This window comes from Oncorhynchus clarkii, chromosome 33 (genome assembly GCF_045791955.1).
Source record: "Oncorhynchus clarkii lewisi isolate Uvic-CL-2024 chromosome 33, UVic_Ocla_1.0, whole genome shotgun sequence".
Lineage (NCBI taxonomy): Eukaryota > Metazoa > Chordata > Actinopteri > Salmoniformes > Salmonidae > Oncorhynchus > Oncorhynchus clarkii.
The window spans coordinates 9,014,712-9,033,220 of NC_092179.1; the positions used below are offsets into that span (position 1 = coordinate 9,014,712).

Sequence of the window (18,509 nt, forward strand, 5' to 3'; positions counted from 1 at the left end):
AAATGAACAATACATTCTGACAGATTGGGCCGAGAGTGGTGTTGCTAAAAAATGGATGGCTAGCTAGCATGATAGCAGTAGCATCTAGCTAGTACGCGACCAGTTTAGTACGGCAATGACTTATGAATCGAATAGCTAGCTAACTTGCTGTATTAGCTCCCCTAAAAGCATGACGGAGGCTCCGAGTGAGGACGAACTGCGGCCGGTGCCACGTGAGCGGGCGATTCTGGAGAGTTTCTTCACGCAGCTCGGAATGTTCTCGTTCGACCGGGCGAAGGACTATGTGGAGAAAGAGAAGGACAGCAGCAAGAGCGCAGGGGCCATTTGGGCCGCTCTCCTCGCCGCCTTCGCACACCTTTCCGCAGCGGAGAAGGCCTATCACAACATGACGTTCCTGGGACATAAGCTGGGTAAAAAGTACCACATGTAAACACGCACGAACAGAAAATGACTTTTTTGTTTTACTACAAAACTCATTCGTGTGGCAAAATGACACCCCTCAGTGCAATTACTGTTACCTATTACAAGGGTGGGAATAATGTGTGGGACTTTCCAACATGGAATCTGTTTCAAAAACTTCGTAAATAACAAGGTTGTCAACAAACAACGCATACGAAGTTGTATAGCGGCAGAATAAGATACCAGGTTCCCTACTATAGTGGGCTATTTTAATTTTTTCACTCACCACGTTTATTCCGTGAAATGTCTGTCCTCACTCTGGTAGCCTATGGACATATTCAGCCTATGGACGTATTCAGCAGCTAATATCACGTCGATATTATGGGGGTAGGAGGAAAAACGTACAACTGGATCAAGGATTTCCTGTTTGGAAGGTCTATCCAGGTGAGGGTGGGGAATTCTCTATCAAGCAGCTACCTGGTGGATAACGGTACACAGCAGGGGAGCGTGATTAGACCTCTGTTCTCAATTATGGTCAATGATGTTTACTCTCAGGTATGGCCGGATATTGGGAGGTCGTTATTTTCAGATGATGGGGAAGAAATGTGCCATACATAGCCACCAAGGTACAGGAAGCAATTGATAAGGTAGAGCGGTGGGCATTAATGTGATGATTCAGGTTCTCTGTAGAGAACTCACTTTACCAGGAGGAAGGTGGGAGATGTGGTATGTTTGAGGTCATATGAAAAAAAACTTGTAGAGGATGGGGTCCTTCCGGTTCCTTGGGGTGTACTTTGACACGAGACTGACCTGGGCAGAACACATTGACAGCGTGGTGGAAAAGTAAGAAGGTGCTAAATGTGATGCGCTGTCTGACAGGGAAGGAGTGGGGGGCTGGGCGTTCCTCATTGAGGACTGTGTATGTTGCATTGATCCGATCTGTAATAGACCTCCTTGGAAAGGCTAAATGTTATACAGGGACAAGGACTCTATGTAGTGGGGTGTTTCGGACGTCCCCAGTGACTGCGCTACAGGTGGAGGTGGGGGATATGCCCCCAGTGGCTGCACTACAGGTGGAGATGGGGGATATGCCATTGCAGATTAGGAGACAGCAGCTGGCAATTAATTATTGGGTCAACCTACAGGGACATGGGGTGTCTCATCCTGCAATAGGGATTTTACAGGCATGCTGGGAACATGAGCGAGGACAGAATATGAACTTTGGGTGGGTAATACCCAGGCAAGGGGGAGATGGGACTGTATGGAGGGGAGTTTAGTCCAACGTTAGCTATTCCTGTAAAACCACCATGGCTACTCCCGCCTCCAGTAGTTGATCTAGAAGTGTTGGAGAGACTATAGAAAGATATGAAGCGTGTTGATCCATCTGATTTGTTTAAGAGACGTCTGGATACTGTGTGCCAGGATTTTGTGGCCATTTACACAGATGGTTCGAAAGATCCAAGGACAGGATGCACTGGGTCCGCATTTGTAGTGCAGGAATGGGGGGAACGTATGTACAGATCATCTGACTGTATATACGGAGGAGCTGATGGCCATACCGTTGGACTTGAAGTGTGTGGAGGAAGTCAATGATTTAGCTCACGTAGCAGACAAGACCTGCTTTGAGGTACTACAAACCTATGGCAGGATTAGACAGATGGTTATACAGATAATATCTACTTGTGTCCCAGCCCATGTGAGGTTGGAGGGGAATGAGGCAGTTGATGTACTGGCTAAACAAGCACTTAGTAGTAGGGATGTTTGATGTTGTAGTTTCAATGAGTACAGCAGAGGTAAAAAAGCCTGATATGGACATTGATGGTGCAGCGATGGAAGGATTAGTGGAATAGATACTAAGGGCAGGCATTTATTTCAAGTACAGAGGAATGTCAGGGGAGGGGAGGACAGCAGGAAGGGAGACTATTTTTACAAGATTAAAGGTGGGACACAGCCGGTTGAATAGGTCCTTAAATGTGATAGGAAAGCATCCAACAGGAAAGTGTGATTTATTGCCAGGAAACAGACAGTTGAGCATGTATTGCTCCAGTCTGGGAAGAATCAGAGGGTAAGAGAGAGGCTTAGATCTAGTTTGAGGGAGAAGGGGATACAGGAAATTAGTTTAAACGCTCCAGTACAGTAGGTGGCGGCAATGCACCATAACGTTGGATGCCAACCTCAGATAAAACCCACCGAACAAAAAGACAGCACATCGTGTCTACCCCACTCTCTGAGGGGTCGGCTGAAAACGGATGTTTCTGGTTTTCACAGATACAGTATTTAACCTAACTTCCATTTCCCCTGAAAAACGGTTGTTGGGATTCCGCTCTGGTGTGTTTTTTTACGTCAGCTACGTTAGGCTATAGCTCCTCAAACAACAATTTCCAACATGGACTGTTTTCTCTACGTTGCTCCAATATGTTAATCAGGATCATAACATACTCTTGCAGGTGGCCAGTCGTTCTTCAGCCGCAAGGACTCCATCCGCACCATCTACACCTCCCTGTTCAACACGCTGAGGAAGGTGGTGACCATGGGGCGCCACGCCCAGCCAGGCTCCGCTTCCTACCTGGAGGACCTGCTGTCTCACCTGTCGGAGCAGCTGTGCCACTTCACCCAGGCCCGCATGGAGATGGCTGACCTGTACGAGAAGATGCATGCACTGGGCAGCCAGAAGAACATCAACTCTGAGGAGCTGGTCGCCACCCTCGAGGCGGTGGTGCAGAAATACAGCTCCAGGTGTGTGGGGCGTGTCATGTCTCAGCTCAGCTGTGCATGCAGGCTGTAATAGTGTGTGTGGCTGAGAAATTGCAGGAAAAAAGAGACGGCAAGAGTATGCGGGGGGAGGGGCGTGTGGGGGAGCATGACAGGGGAGGGAGTGGTGGGGAGCTTTCTGCTGAAATCAGCAGATATCAAATTTAGCTCAGCCGGAACCAAAGCAAGCCCAACACAGAAAAGCCCACTGTGCGGCTGTGGTGCAGTTCACACTGCAGCGAGTCACGATCTGGCACACATGGGTGGTTGTGCAGTCAGGGGTGAAGGTGACTCTCTCGCACAGCAGTCGACACAGCCATGGAACGTAGTCAGCATTGAGACTACACAGGATATTAACTGCTAATCAGGGCCAGCACCTCCACACCCAGTCGCCACATCCTTAGCATCAGAGAACACCAGAAACATCCAATACTGTTCCACGGCCACAGTCCATCTCTTACAGTATATTAATCAGCATTAGTACTAATAAGGCTATTTATCATTAGGATAATTGGTCTTACTGAATAGTAAACACAATTGATTCGTAGTGCAGTGTGATCAGTTTTTAGACTGCCATCTGACACCACCAGCATGTCTCCCTTTATATTAGAAATAGCTTGCTCTCCAGTGACCCCCTCCATCTCCTCCCCCCTCCCTCCCAGATTCCACCACCCCATCCTGGGCCGCTTGGAGGGGGGCTTCCAGACAGAGGTGGATGTGGTGACACAGCTCCTGCGCTGCCAGGCCCAGGTGTCAGAGTGGCACTTCCTGCCCGCCCTGCTCAGCCTGCATGGGGCTAGCTCTAAGCTGACCGCCTGGGGACAGCTCTTCCAGCGCCAGGGGGAGACCCGCAAGCACCTGTTCGGAGGCCAGTCCCAGAAAGCCGTGCAGCCGCCCCACCTGTACGTGTGGCTGCAGCGCTTCCAGGGGGTGCTCCTTGCTAAATTCAGCTTCTACTTCCATGAGGCGCTGAGCCGCCAGACGGTGTCCGCAGACATGAAGGCCCTGACGGCACGCACGGCGCCCGATTACCACGGCAAGATCTGTTCGTTTATCCGCAAACACGATGCCAACAATGTCTCGCTGGTGTTCGACAACCGCGGCTTGGACAGCTTCCAGGGCCACGGGTACCACCACCCGCACTCGTACCGCGAGGCTCCCAAGGGGGTGGAGCAGTTCCCCGCCGTGGTGTCCCTTCCCGGGGGTGAGCGGCCGCTCACGCACTGGCCCAACGTCATCATGATGATGGGCGACTTCGAGGCGGAGCTCAACACGCCGGACAAGGTGGTACACTTCTATGACGACAAAGTCCAGAGCACTTACTACTTGACCCGACCGGAATCACACTTCACCCTGGTGGTCATCTTCGACGGTAGGAAGTCCGAGAAGGACTCGCACATCACCGCCTTCCTGCAGGAGATCTCTGGCTCACTGAGGAACTCCAAACCATTCAGCACCCTCAAACCTGGCTCCAAGGGCTGAGAGAGAGATGCCCTACTTCATATACATCATAAACTGACTGTGTCCCCATAAGGGGTAGATGAGTGTGTGCGTGTAACGTTATAACAGAGAGACCAGGCATTGTTCCATAGACAGGATGAACAAGTTGTCTAATCATTAGGAAAGCTTCCAGTGACATTGTTGCAACATTCTGATTGGTTTTAGCTTCTTAATATGGGCGGCCAGGACCTTTTTGCTTTACTACTTGAAATATAATTAGAACCTCAACATTGGCTTGTTTTAATTCAGAGAATGGCTTCAACCCGTGGTCCAACTGCTTGTTCTGTTGAGCATCATGATTGGAATCTTTTAGTTTGTTTTGTCAAATCAGTTCCAGACCAAAAGAGATGCGTCACTGACGCAGTGTGGCCTTCTCACAGTGAACTGACTGAGACATTTAACCTGATTCTATTCCAATCACAGGCCAGACAACTTCCTACCCGTCAGGGATATAATGGAATGCAATGTACTGAAAAAGCCTTTGCTTAATTTGTGTACTTTTGTTAACATTGATGTTTGTTTACCGTCAACAGAAGTGCTTAATTTGTTGAGTTTTTTCCTGGTATGTCATCCTCTATTTAGTTGTACTTATTTATCTGTTTAATTCCAAAATGACTGTAGAAAAAAAAAGCTTCATGTGTGTGTAAGAGGTGATTTCACACTTTTCGGGAAGCTTCTTAAGACTGAGGGTTCAGACGGCCAACTGTAGCACATCTCCATCCCGGCCCCACACCCAGCAGGTGATAAACAAGGCAATAATGAAGGCTCGACTATGCAAAACGCACTTGTTAATTTCTTCCCCTTTTTTTTTTTTATTTATAATATAAATACAACATCGATACTATGCATTTGGCTATAAGAGCTCGTCTTTAGGAAGCTCGGGAGTTTCAGATACAGCAACACTAACAGACACAACCATTTCCTTTAATTATCAGACACATTCAGAGAGAAGCCAACATCCCTTAAAATGCACCTGTTCACATGTTATAATGCTACATGCCAAGTACACAATTTTTCCTATACATCAAAGTGCAATGTCACAATAGATTAACTCTAGGATTCATAAATCAGTCTTCTACTAAAACATTTTGATTATTTCATTCTAAGTGCTGCTGCTCTTCGTTCAGGACATGCGTGAGTGGATTACAACTCCCCACAAAGACAAGGGTAAAAAAAAAGGCACTTTCACATTGACACACACATCCCCAGGACTCCTCAAACATGCACACACACCAGTTCCCAACCCAGTAAAGAGGACACATTCAGTGTGCTGTTGTTCAAGTGTATTTTGGGCATTTACACCCAAGAGCCCCACCCGGTTTGCTTACTGTGAACTTAAGGTTATTTAGTGACTTCAGTGTAACACAAACTAAGTGCCAGCACACACGCACCCCTGTCCTGCACATGTTCTGGTACTAGAGGCAGACATGAATAAATCATTTTATCCACCATCGCACTTACAAAGGAACAGAACGAGGGCAGGCAGAGGAAACACACACACAGACACACAGGGCAATGGGGAAAGAAATCACACATACCCAGGCTGAGGGAAACGTACTCTACAAACTCCTAACCCACTGTACCTCCAAACGATTTCCCCTGGCCTGAGTGTGTGTATCGGTTGAACACAAGAGAAGGCTGTTTTCTAGTAGTGAGGGTTAACGCCACCGCCTGCCCTGTGACATTAGTGCCCACTGAACATTCAATAGAGAGCTGGACGTAATTAAATACGGGAACATTCATTAAAATAGCTGAACATTGGTTAAATAGAATGTGAGTTTTGTCACCAATGCCTCAAGAGGCTTCATTTGAGGCATTAGTGAGCTTAGCAGCGGAACCAAGTGAAATAGAAAATAAAAAAGATCAGACATCCGCCCTTGTTTCCACACTGTGAGTCTCCCTTTACCCATCAGGCACCTCATCACTCCGCATCGTCCCTTTCTTTTGCTTCGCCAATGAAAATCGCTTGTAGATACAGCAGCCAATTGAACTACACTAAGAATACAGCAGCCTTTTGGTGATAGACCTTCATTAGATGAAGAGCCTATTGTCATTACATAATCAACGTTCACATCACTGAAACTACATTTCACTGGAGAACTACACTTCCCACACATCTGTGACTACATCTCTTTTACAGGATAGGGTTCTGCTTTCTTTAGCTTATACTTCTCCCATTCAGCAGTCCCATTTTACATAGCTACCCTTTGATAAATGCTTCGATACATGGAGAAAGTTAACTCCTATACACCAACAAGAGTACACACCAACCTGACAACACACATAAATATCATGGTATATCATGTATTATTTTGGATTACTACATAAAACCCTTTTCGTTTCAGATCTGTCCTACCGCTTTCTACCCTTGTTCAGGTTTTGAAACAGTAAGCAGGTACCCTGTTCTCCTATTCTTTAATTTGGCCCGGGTTGGCCTGGTTTGGCTCATCACATGGTGCAGGACTTGTCCAGCAGAGGGGGGGTGTTACTCTTGGGGGGCACCAGGGGTTTGGGCCTCAGGGCTGGGGGGCGAAGTGGAGCCACCATACGGAGTGGAGTCCCCACTACAGGCTTGAAGGAGCCCAAGGTGTCGGGGGAGGGGTTGGTGGATCGGAGGGGTGCGGGAGGGGGGCCAGGGAGAGGAATGAGGGGGCTCAGAGGGCTAAGGGGACTTGGGGTACCAGGAGTCCCTGGGGTGGAGGGGGTGCTGTGGGGGCTGGGTGACTCGGAGGAGCAGGCTGTGATTGGGCTGTTCTTAACCTGCTCCAGAGTGTCCAGGACCACGTCTGGAGCGGGTCTGCAGCCCCCACGCTCCATCTGCTTCAGCTGCCCCAGAGCCACACTCACACTCTCCTCTATATCCTACGGAGAGACGGGAACAAGGCAGGGTGGAGGAAATAGAGAACATATAAGATGAAGTGTAGTTTGATGTGTGCAGCAGGTGTCTGTCTGCATGTACAGTTAATGTCGGAAGTTTACATACACCTTAGCCAAAGACATTTAAACTCACTTTTTCACAATTCCTGACATTTAATCCAAGTAAAAATTCCCTGATTTAGGTCAGTTTGGAGCACCCCTTTATTTTAAGAATGTGAAATGTCAGAATAATAGTAGAGGATTTATTTCAGCACATTCCCAGTGGGTCAGAAGTTTACATACTCAATTAATATTTGGTAGCATTGCCTTTAAATTATTTAACTTGGGTCAAATGTTTCGAGTAGCCTTCCACAAGCTTCCCACAATAAGTTGGGTGAATTTTGGCCCGTTCCTCCTGACAGAGCTGGTGTAACTGAGTCAGGTTTGTAGGCCTCCTTGCTCGCACATGCTTTTTCAGTTCTGCCCACACATTTTCTATGGGATTGAGGTCAGGGCTTTGTGAAAGCCACTCCAATACCTTGACTTTGTTGTCCTTTAGCCATTTTGCCACAACTTTGGGGTCATTGTCCATTTGGAAGACCCATTTGCGACCAAGCTTTAACTTCCTGACTGAGGTCTTAAGATGTTGCTTCAATATATCCACATAATTTTCCATCCTCATGATGCCATCTATTTTGTGAAGTGCACCAGTCCCTTCTGCAGCAAAGCACCCCCACAACATTATGATGCCACCCCTGTGCTTCACGGTTGGAATGGTGTTCTTCAGCTTTCAAGCCTCCCCCTTTTTCCTCCAAACATAATAATGGTCATTATGGCCAAACAGTTCTATTTTTGTTTCATCAGACCAGAGGACCAAAAAGTACCATCTTTGTCCCCATGCAGTTGCAAACTGTAGTCTTGGCTTTTTTATGGCGGTTTTTGAGCAGTGGCTTCTTCCTTGCTGAGCGGCCTTTTAGGTTATGTCGATATAGGACTCGTATTATTGTGGATATAGATACTTTTGTACGCGTTTCCTCCAGCATCTTCACAAGGTCCTTTGCTGTTGTTCTGGGATTGATTTGCACTTTTCACACCAAAGTACATTTATCTCTAGGAGACAGAACTTGTCTCCTTTCTGAGCGGTATGACAGCTGCGTGGTCCCATGGTATTTATACTTGCGTACTATTGTTTGTAGAGATGAACGTGGTACCTTCAGGCATTTGGAAATTGCTCCCAAGGATGAACCAGACTTGTGGAGGTCTACAACTTTTTTCTGAGGCTGATTTCTTTTGATTTTCCCATGATGTCAAGCAAAGAGGCACAGAGTTTGAAGGTAGGCCTTGAAATACATCCACAGGTACAGTGCCTTGCGAAAGTATTTGGCCCCCTTGAACTTTGCGACCTTTTGCCACATTTCAGGCTTCAAACATAAAGATATAAAACTGTATTTTTTTGTGAAGAATCAACAACAAGTGGGACACAATCATGAAGTGGAACGACATTTATTGGATATTTCAAAGTTTTTTAACAAATCAAAAACTGAAAAATTGGGCGTGCAAAATTATTCAGCCCCCTTAAGTTAATACTTTGTAGCCCACCTTTTGCTGCGATTACAGCTGTAAGTCGCTTGGGGTATGTCTATCAATTTTACACAACGAGAGACTGAAATGTTTTCCCATTCCTCCTTGCAAAACAGCTCGAGCTCAGTGAGGTTGGATGGAGAGCATTTGTGAACAGCAGTTTTCAGTTCTTTCCACAGATTCTCGATTGGATTCAGGTCTGGACTTTGACTTTGCCATTCTAACACCTGGATATGTTTATTTTTGAACCATTCCATTGTAGATTTTGCTTTATGTTTTGTATCATTGTCTTGTTGGAAGACAAATCTCCGTCCCAGTCTCAGGTCTTTTGCAGACTCCATCAGGTTTTCTTCCAGAATGGTCCTGTATTTGGCTCCATCCATCTTCCCATCAATTTTAACCATCTTCCCTGTCCCTGCTGAAGAAAAGCAGGCCCAAACCATGATGCTGCCACCACCATGTTTGACAGTGGGGATGGTGTGTTCAGCTGTGTTGCTTTTACGCCAAACATAACGTTTTGCATTGTTGCCAAAAAGTTCAATTTTGGTTTCATCTGACCAGAGCACCTTCTTCCACATGTTTGGTGTGTCTCCCAGGTGGCTTGTGGCAAACTTTAAACAACACTTTTTATGGATATCTTTAAGAAATGGCTTTCTTCTTGCCACTCTTCCATAAAGGCCAGATTTGTGCAATATACGACTGATTGTTGTCCTATGGACAGAGTCTCCCACCTCAGCTGTAGATCTCTGCAGTTCATCCAGAGTGATCATGGGCCTCTTGGCTGCATCTCTGATCAGTCTTCTCCTTGTATGAGCTGAAAGTTTAGAGGGACGGCCAGGTCTTGGTAGATTTGCAGTGGTCTGATACTCCTTCCATTTCTATATTATCGCTTGCACAGTGCTCCTTGGGATGTTTAAAGCTTGGGACATCTTTTTGTATCCAAATCCGGCTTTAAACTTCTTCACAACAGTATCTCGGACCTGCCTGGTGTGATCCTTTTTCTTCATGATGCTCTCTGCGCTTTTAACGGACCTCTGAGACTATCACAGTGCAGGTGCATTTATACGGAGACTTGATTACACACAGGTGGATTGTATTTATCATCATTAGTCATTTAGGTCAACATTGGATCATTCAGAGATCCTCACTGAACTTCTGGAGAGAGTTTGCTGCACTGAAAGTAAAGGGGCTGAATAATTTTGCACGCCCAATTTTTCAGTTTTTGATTTGTTAAAAAGGTTTGAAATATCCAATAAATGTCGTTCCACTTCATGATTGTGTCCCACTTGTTGTTGATTCTTCACAAAAAAATACAGTTTTATATCTTTATGTTTGAAGCCTGAAATGTGGCAAAAGGTCGCAAAGTTCAAGGGGGCCGAATACTTTCGCAATGCACTGTACACCTCCAATTGACTCAAATTATGTCAATTAGCCTATCAGAAGCTTCTAAAGCCATGACGGAATTTTCAAAGCTGTTTAATGGCACAGTCAACTTAGTGTATGTAAACTTCTGACCCACTGGAATTGTGATACAATGATATAAGTGAAATAATCTGTGAAAAATGACTTGTGTCATGCACAAAGTAGATGTACTAACCGACTTTCCAAAACTATATAGTTTGTGGAGTTGTTGAAAAACAAGTTTTAATGACTCCAACCTAAGTGTATGTAAACTTCCGACTTCAACTGTGTGTGTGTGAGAGAGAGAGAGAGTACCTGTGCCAGTGTGTCTGGGTCCAGGGTTCTGGAGCTGAAGCCGTGTTGCCCGCTGCTGGAGCGCCGGATGGGCGTGTCTTCAGGCCGACGCAGCGAATCGTGGCGGCTCACGGTAACTGTCACCGCAGCAGTGGAACGGCGCCGACGCTCGGGGCTGTCAAGAGGCGGGGTTAAGCCAGTGCTCCGCCCCAGAAGGAGCTCCCGCGGGCTGAAGTGACCAGTGACGGGCGGCGAGTTCCTCTCCAACACACCCACGTTACCATGGTCTTTAGAGCGACCGAGGGGGCGGCGGAAAATGTCAGTCCGCTTCCTGCGGTGGCTGCTGTCGAGAGACGTACAGTATAGACCGTTAACTAAGATTAGCGCTTGACTAAATATACACTCCACAAACCGCTAGCTTAGCTTTGTGCAAGTTATAGATCGGTGGTGTGTTATTAACTACTGACCTGTTGTAGGTCTCAGGCGGGGTAACTACTGACCTGTTGTAGGTCTCAGGCGGAGTAACTACTGACCTGTTGTAGGTCTCAGGCGGAGTAACTACTGACCTGTTGTAGGTCTCAGGCGGAGTAACTACTGACCTGTTGTAGGTCTCAGGCGGAGTAACTACTGACCTGTTGTAGGTCTCAGGCGGAGTAACTACTGACCTGTTGTAGGTCTCAGGCGGGGTAACTACTGACCTGTTGTAGGTCTCAGGCGGGGTAACTACTGACCTGTTGTAGGTCTCAGGCGGGGTAACTACTGACCTGTTGTAGGTCTCAGGCGGGGTAACTACTGACCTGTTGTAGGTCTCAGGCGGAGTAACTACTGACCTGTTGTAGGTCTCAGGCGGAGTAACTACTGACCTGTTGTAGGTCTCAGGCGGAGTAACTACTGACCTGTTGTAGGTCTCAGGCGGAGTAACTACTGACCTGTTGTAGGTCTCAGGCGGAGTAACTACTGACCTGTTGTAGGTCTCAGGCGGGGTAACTACTGACCTGTTGTAGGTCTCAGGCGGGGTAACTACTGACCTGTTGTAGGTCTCAGGCGGAGTAACTACTGACCTGTTGTAGGTCTCAGGCGGAGTAACTACTGACCTGTTGTAGGTCTCAGGCGGAGTAACTACTGACCTGTTGTAGGTCTCAGGCGGAGTAACTACTGACCTGTTGTAGGTCTCATGCAGAGTAACTACTGACCTGTTGTTTTTTTTTATGGGGTGGATCAGCTTAATATTGCTGATAGATTGTCGCTTCCAATCCCCCATATTTTTGGGGTAAATATATGTATTGATATACATACCATACATAAACATATAACTTTTTAGAATTTATCTTCCTTTATTATTCCCCACAAACCCTACCACCCCTCCCCCAATTGAAGTAAACTATTAAACAACACTTAGGCTTCTACTTCCAGCTTATACATACTATACACATTTTACAGACACAATAGTTATATTTTGATTGTTTTTAGTCCTGGCCTTCCTCTATTTCTGATGTCCATCCAGTTTGATTTCTATTTGCAACTGTTATTTCAAAAGTTTCGGAACCTATATACATTTTATAAACCCTGTATGTTTTACATTTATCTTATTAGTCCCACCCTTCAGCTCCATTTAACCCCTCCCATCTATCTCTTAACACCATCCATATTGGATTTCTCTTTGCTGTGCCGTGATGCTTCACAAATGTACTAAACCTTTCTATTCTCATGGTTTCTACAGATTGTAAATTAAAGATTTTTTTTTTTTCTAAAATAATTATATTATTTATCAATTGACTGACTTTTAAAAATCACCCAGTATTTGCAGTGTTAGCTCTAGGTAAATGTTGCAATTCTTCAGCCATTCCTGGACCTGTGACCAAAAACGAGCTACATATGGACAGTACCAAAATAAATAAATAATAAAATGACTGCCTCCCCGCAGCAAAATCTGCATAGCTGGGAAGTTTGTATCCCATATATATATATATATATATATATATATAGCAAAAAAATATATATATCAGCAAAACAAAAGAAACGTCCCTTTTTCAGGACCCTGATTTTCAAAGATAATTAGTAAAAATCCAAGTAACTTCACAGATCATCATTGTGTTTTTCAGAGTTAGTAGAAAGGCCTCTTTAGTGTCCTAAGTTTTCATAACTGTGACCTTAACTGCCTACCGTCTGTGAGCTGTTAGTGTCCTAACGACCGTTCCACAGGTGCATGTTCATTAATTGTTTATGGTTCATTGAACAAGCACGTGAAAGTGTTTAAACCCTTCACAATGAAGATCTGTGAAGTCATTTGGATTTTTACGAAGTATCTTTGAAAGACAAGGTCCCGAAAAAGGGCCGTTTCATTTTTTGCTGAGTTTATCATTTAAAAAGCAAGTCGCTTGGTGTAGGCAAAACCATAATCAAATAGGTAAGCTAGGATATGACCAAAAAGTTAATCAGGGTGATTTTTCCACTGTATTTTTGCTAACTTTCAGCAAAAATGTATTGTAGTCAGATCATTTATTTATTTCGGAATATGTATACTGAGTATGTCCACATCCCCATCAGACCATTTTATTGGTAAACTACACGGTAATGTAAAAGTAGCATTTTTTTGGTGATCCAATACGCAATATTTACTTATCATAATTTGGTTTTAATCCAGAGAGGTTAGAAAAATTATCTTTATCCTCTGAGGCTGTTGAGGGATTCTAATTGTGGATTTAAAAGAAAATATGAATCATCAGCCTATAATGACACTTGTTTTTAAGCCATGGATTTCTAATCCCTTAATATTATTGTTGGATCTAATTTTTACCGCTAACATTTCAATGGCAATAATAAATAGATATGCTGATAGTGGACAACCTTGTTTTACTCCTCTTGACAGTTTAACACTTTCTGAGATGTAGCAATTATTTACTTTTTTACACCTAGGATTACTATACATAACTTTAACCCATTTTATAAGAGATTCTCCAAAATTGAAAAAATTGAAATATTCCAGGCATTTATATATAAACTCCAGTCGTACTTTATCAAAAGCCTTTTCAAAGTCAGCTATGAAAACCAAATCTGGTTTTGCAGATATTTCATCGTGTTCTATTGTTTCTAGTACTTGTCTTATTATCTTCAAAATATCGTCCATGTAAAACAACCTGTCTGATTAGGATTAATAACTGACAAAACCTTTTTAATTCGATGATCTAAGTATTTAGCTAGAATTTTTGCATCACAACATTGAAGTGTATGATCCCTCCGATTAAAAAAATAAATAAAAAATGGACTGCATCTTTAAATATACTACTTGGATCCTGTTTCAGTAATAATGAAATCAGACCTTGTTGAGTGTCCGATAATCTACTATTTATATAGGAGTGGTTAAAACATGCTAATAATGGTCCTCTGAGTATATCAAAAAAAAGTTTGGTATGCCATCCAGCCCTGGAGTTTTCCCAGAATTAAATGCTTTAATTGCATCAAGAGGTTCCTCCTCTGTAATTTGGCCTCCTCTCAGGCAAACTAGCTACTGACCTGTTGTAGGTTTCTGGCTGTCTGTCAGTAGGAGAGTTCAGCTCACTTCTGGCTTTCTTGTCGTCATTGCTAGTGCTCCCACTGTCGCTGTCCACTGTCGATGCAGAGTCAGGCCTGAAACACCACACAGCACCTCTTATCAAATAATCAACACTAAACAAAACCTGTTACCAATAAGGCACTGTAACTAATCAAACAAATGATCAAATCAGTCAATCAATACCAGTGTCCAGTAATTGTTCACTGCAATTTAATTAACTTAGGTCGTCAATCCATAAATCCCCCAAAACAAGTTTAAATAATCAAAAAATGGGCAGTTCCTTTGATACTTCAATTCCTCATTCTACAGTTAATTTGATAACAGTCCACAACGGGATGCCGCTGTAGGCATATTTTACAGACATCTTCTCTTGGCATGGTTGTGTTACTTAGCGTGTATGCTATGTGCTAGCTATGCTGTAGCCGTGTACTTGCCTGTCCTTCAGTGTTATGTACTGGTGAGGCACCAGGCCATGGGTGCCGTTGAGTCGCCCCTCCCACCAGTCATGTGACGCACGCTGGAACAGCTGCAGGGTCACTCCCTTCTTAAAGGAGAGCTCCCGCCCCGACCGGCCTGTATAGTCAAACCTGGCCACCGCTTCTACTGCTTCCCCCTCTGAGAGACCGAGAGAAACGGAGAGAGAAAGAAAGATGGGGAGGGAGAAAGAGAGAAACAGAGAGAGGAGGCAGGAAGCAGGAAGCGGGAGGCAGAAGGACAGAGAGAAAGGAGCGATAAGAGCCAGATCGTATGATCGGGACCTGTCAATAACTCATCTCCCCAGCTCGACCTTGCCCGAGCTCAGCCAATGAGGAACGAGGTGGACGCGAAAGAGAAATCAGAGCATAAGAGTCTTAGCTAACCATCACCCCACTGCACCCCTTCCCCCCCACAATGGGAGAGAGGGGGGTCTCTATGCTAGCTGTTGCCATGGAGACAGCTCTCTATCCATTGGTGGATGAGAGAGAGAAGCCCACTGGGTGATTGTGTAGAGGTCAAAGCATACCCTCCTCACTGGTCTGAGTCTCTGTGCCGCCGTCGGGCTCCGCCTCCCCACCCGGCTCGCTGAACGGACTCTCGCTAGAAAGGGAGAGGGGGAGAGAGCGAGAGAAAGAGTTTGGGTGTGGGGGAGGAGAAGGAAGAAAAAGGCAGTGTAAGTACCATAACTGCAGCAGTCAGCAATACTAGACAAACTTGGTAGAACCGGGCCCTCTTGATATTTCACAAAATGGATGAACAGAATGATAAAAGCACAGATGGTTGCAAGGCTTGAGTATACAGTATAGTCCATCTGTCTCACCAGTACTGTTCTCCAGTCATGCACTTCTCATAGACGGGCCCAGGCAGCTCCGGGGGGTCGGGGAAGATGTCGTGGTGCAGGATGACCGTCTTGATGACCTCATTAACATGCGCCTGGCAGGCCACCTGGTCCAGGGCGTCGGGCGTGGGCAGCAGGGTGGGGCCGAAGACGATGGCCAGGTTCCCAGCATCCATCATGTTCTCATCGCTGTACTGGGATAAGCTGTGCAGGGGGCACAGGGCAAATGTTAGTACTTAAACACCACATCACTTTATTTTTTCCCCCTTATTTTTTCTTTAAAACTTGATTTAAGTCACATTGAGATTCAAAATCTATTTTACAACAGAGCCCTGTATACATATACATTGTGTATAAAACAATATAATTCAGCACACAATAACAAAATAAACGTATTGAATAAAAGCAATCCCATTAAACTACAGAGGTCCTCAATCATTAATGTAAACTGCCCGAGTGGCACCAGCACATGTAACTGCAGTGAACTCTACAGACTGTTCCACAGATTAGAGGCAAAAAAAAACCCCGCAGATTTTCCCAAATCCGTGGAGGCCTATTGTTATCCATTCCTGAGAAGGGATTTGGTCATTTATGATTCTTAACTTCATGAAGTTACATATGAAGGGAGTGTCTGTCAGATTGCTTTGGAAATCAATAAGAGAATGCAGCTCTCTTCTTACTCTCTTCCATCCCACATTTTTATACAGACTACAATGAGTCCTAAAATAGAGGCTGCCGCGTGCATGTAAACAATATCACCAAAATCCAATACAGGGAGAAGCGTTGTTTGAACAATCTTTCTCCCATTTTCAATACTGAGGCATGATTTATTTCGATATAAAAAAAAACAATCTTAGTCAGATTTTCTATATGCGTTACGAAGGACAACTTGTCATCAGTCCAGACACCCAGGTACTTTATATTGAGAAACAAGCTCAATTTGGGCTCCATTTGTAGCGCAATTATGCAGGTCCTCAGGGTCATTCCGTGACCTAGAGAACAGCAGGAGCTTGGTTTTACTTGTATTTTAACACCAATTTATGATCTGTAAGTGATTTCTGAATTGAAACAAAGTCATGCTGAAGTTCACGAATGGCCTGCTGCACCGAGGTGGCACAGGAATACAAAACTGGCATCTGCATAGAGAATGTTACAAGTATCAACACTGTTTCCTATGTCATTCATATAGGTGAACAATATTGGACCCAAAATCGAACCCAGAGGAACACCTTTTTGATTCTCAAGAAATTCAGATTCAAACCAATCTGTCAAGATGGCCTGAGTTCTGTCGCTAAGATAATTCTGAAACCATAAAACTGGCTGTATATCCCAGGCCTATTTTTTTTTTATAACTTCTTCAGCAAAACAGAATGATCAACCGTGTCGAACGCCTTTGACAGGTCAATAAACAAGGCAGCACAGCTCTTTTTAGCATCCAAGGCATTGACAATATCATTAACAACTAGCATGATTGCTGTGGTAGTACTACACCCAGGCCTAAACCCTGATTGGTTTATATTAAAAATGCAATTATCAGATAAAACGATAAAAAGTTGTACATTAACCAAGGATTCATGAATCTTTTCTAAAGAAGGTAGTATTGAAATGGGGTGACAGTTGTCAAGATCATTTGTATCCCCACTCTTATGGAGTGTCAGCACATATGTAGATTTCCATGCTTTTGGAATACTTCCTGATAACAATGTTAAATAAAACATGTGGGCTACTGAGCCAGCAATAAAAGCAGGAAGTAAAACACTCCAGGATACAAATAGAAGTAAACTGAATGTCCATCATACTCGTACCGAATACTGTAATATAACATTCTGCAATCTAACATTATCTGCTGTGGTAGATCACACCAGCACCTCACACTTCTCCCTCTCCTCCCGTTCACACTTCCTCCTCCATCTCTATTTGGAGCTGCAGAGATGAGACATCGTGACAGACCGTGTTGTGTGTGTGATCTAGACTATTGCAGACCTATATGTTCTAGACCAGGGGTGTCAAAGTCAAATGGACGGAGGGCCAAATAAAAAAATCAGCTACAAGACGAGGGCCGGACTGTTCGAATGTTCATTGAAAAAATTTTAAATGACGCATATAGTCTAGTGAACCTAATTGAACCTACTGAAAACCTAACAAATATATTACAATATGATCAGATAAATAAAGCAATATTTTCTTATGGCTCTGTCAGTAATCTTTAATTTTCAACAGACACAAAAGACAAATTTCCTTTATATAAATATCCCCATAACATGAACATTAAATGAAAGAAACCGGTATTCAAGGCACCATCAGTAGACTATATTTTCTATTTTAGCAAAAGTGGGCTAAATTTACTTCAAAGAAAAAACAATAATAGCAATTTTCTATCATCCACTCAACTGAAATATTTTTAAAATATAATTGGATTGAAATACAAAAAAATAAAGTGCAAAAATCTATTAATCAAAAACAACACTTTGTTTAAGGAGAAGTAACATGCAGTGAAAACAAATATTAAATTTTAACTTTTAAACTTGAACTGAGTAAAAACTCTAAATATGTGATTGCACAGTAATGTTCACTTGTTTGAGGTTGAGGGTGATACTTGGTGGTGTCCCATCTTTTCCACAAGTTCATCAATGTTCGGGGTAAGGCTCTGAGCTGAAGAAATCCTCAGAATTGAGTGGAGGTGTTCAGCAGTAAGTCGACTTCTGTGTGATGTTTTGTTCAGGTTCATCAAAGAAAACAGTTGTTCACACAGGTATGTGCTGCCAAACATAGACAACGTTTGAGCAGCCTGGATGCGCAGCTGGGGCATTGTGCCGGGGAGGAAACGGGCGAACTCCGCAGCACCCACTGCCGCATATT

General features: G+C 44.2%; 3 protein-coding genes across 4 annotated transcripts in view; 2 read left to right on the top strand and 1 right to left on the bottom strand.

Annotated features, from left to right (window-relative positions):
- Nucleotides 1-18,509, top strand: part of LOC139392792 (pyridine nucleotide-disulphide oxidoreductase domain 1) — a 783,634-nt gene that overhangs the window by 556,407 nt on the left and 208,718 nt on the right. The gene's annotated exons all lie outside the window — the stretch shown is intronic.
- LOC139392794 (KICSTOR subunit 2-like) lies at nt 170-5,736 on the top strand. Its single transcript, XM_071141049.1, has 3 exons — nt 170-410; nt 2,847-3,135; nt 3,813-5,736. Exons 1-3 carry the CDS (start codon nt 170-172, stop codon nt 4,630-4,632), a joined length of 1,350 nt encoding a protein of 449 aa, XP_070997150.1. The 3' UTR covers nt 4,633-5,736.
- LOC139392786 (SLIT-ROBO Rho GTPase-activating protein 1-like) overlaps nt 6,900-18,509 on the bottom strand; it is a 35,856-nt gene continuing 24,246 nt past the window's right edge. For both annotated transcript variants that reach the window (XM_071141039.1, XM_071141038.1), the window contains 6 exons: nt 15,633-15,854; nt 15,339-15,412; nt 14,770-14,950; nt 14,296-14,409; nt 10,804-11,125; nt 6,900-7,512 (listed from right to left, as the gene is read on the bottom strand). In XM_071141039.1, the coding sequence (XP_070997140.1) occupies nt 7,099-7,512; nt 10,804-11,125; nt 14,296-14,409; nt 14,770-14,950; nt 15,339-15,412; nt 15,633-15,854 (1,327 nt within the window). In that variant the 3' untranslated portion in view covers nt 6,900-7,098. The remainder of the gene's footprint in view (nt 7,513-10,803; nt 11,126-14,295; nt 14,410-14,769; nt 14,951-15,338; nt 15,413-15,632; nt 15,855-18,509) is intronic.

Coding starts and splice junctions, on each gene's coding strand:
- LOC139392794 (XM_071141049.1), top strand. CDS start 170: ATGACGGAGGCTCCGAGTGAGGACGAACTGCGGCCGGTGCCACGTGAG. Junction 411..2,846: donor GTTCCTGGGACATAAGCTGG/GTAAAAAGTACC, acceptor ATACTCTTGCAG/GTGGCCAGTCGTTCTTCAGC. Junction 3,136..3,812: donor GTGCAGAAATACAGCTCCAG/GTGTGTGGGGCG, acceptor CCTCCCTCCCAG/ATTCCACCACCCCATCCTGG.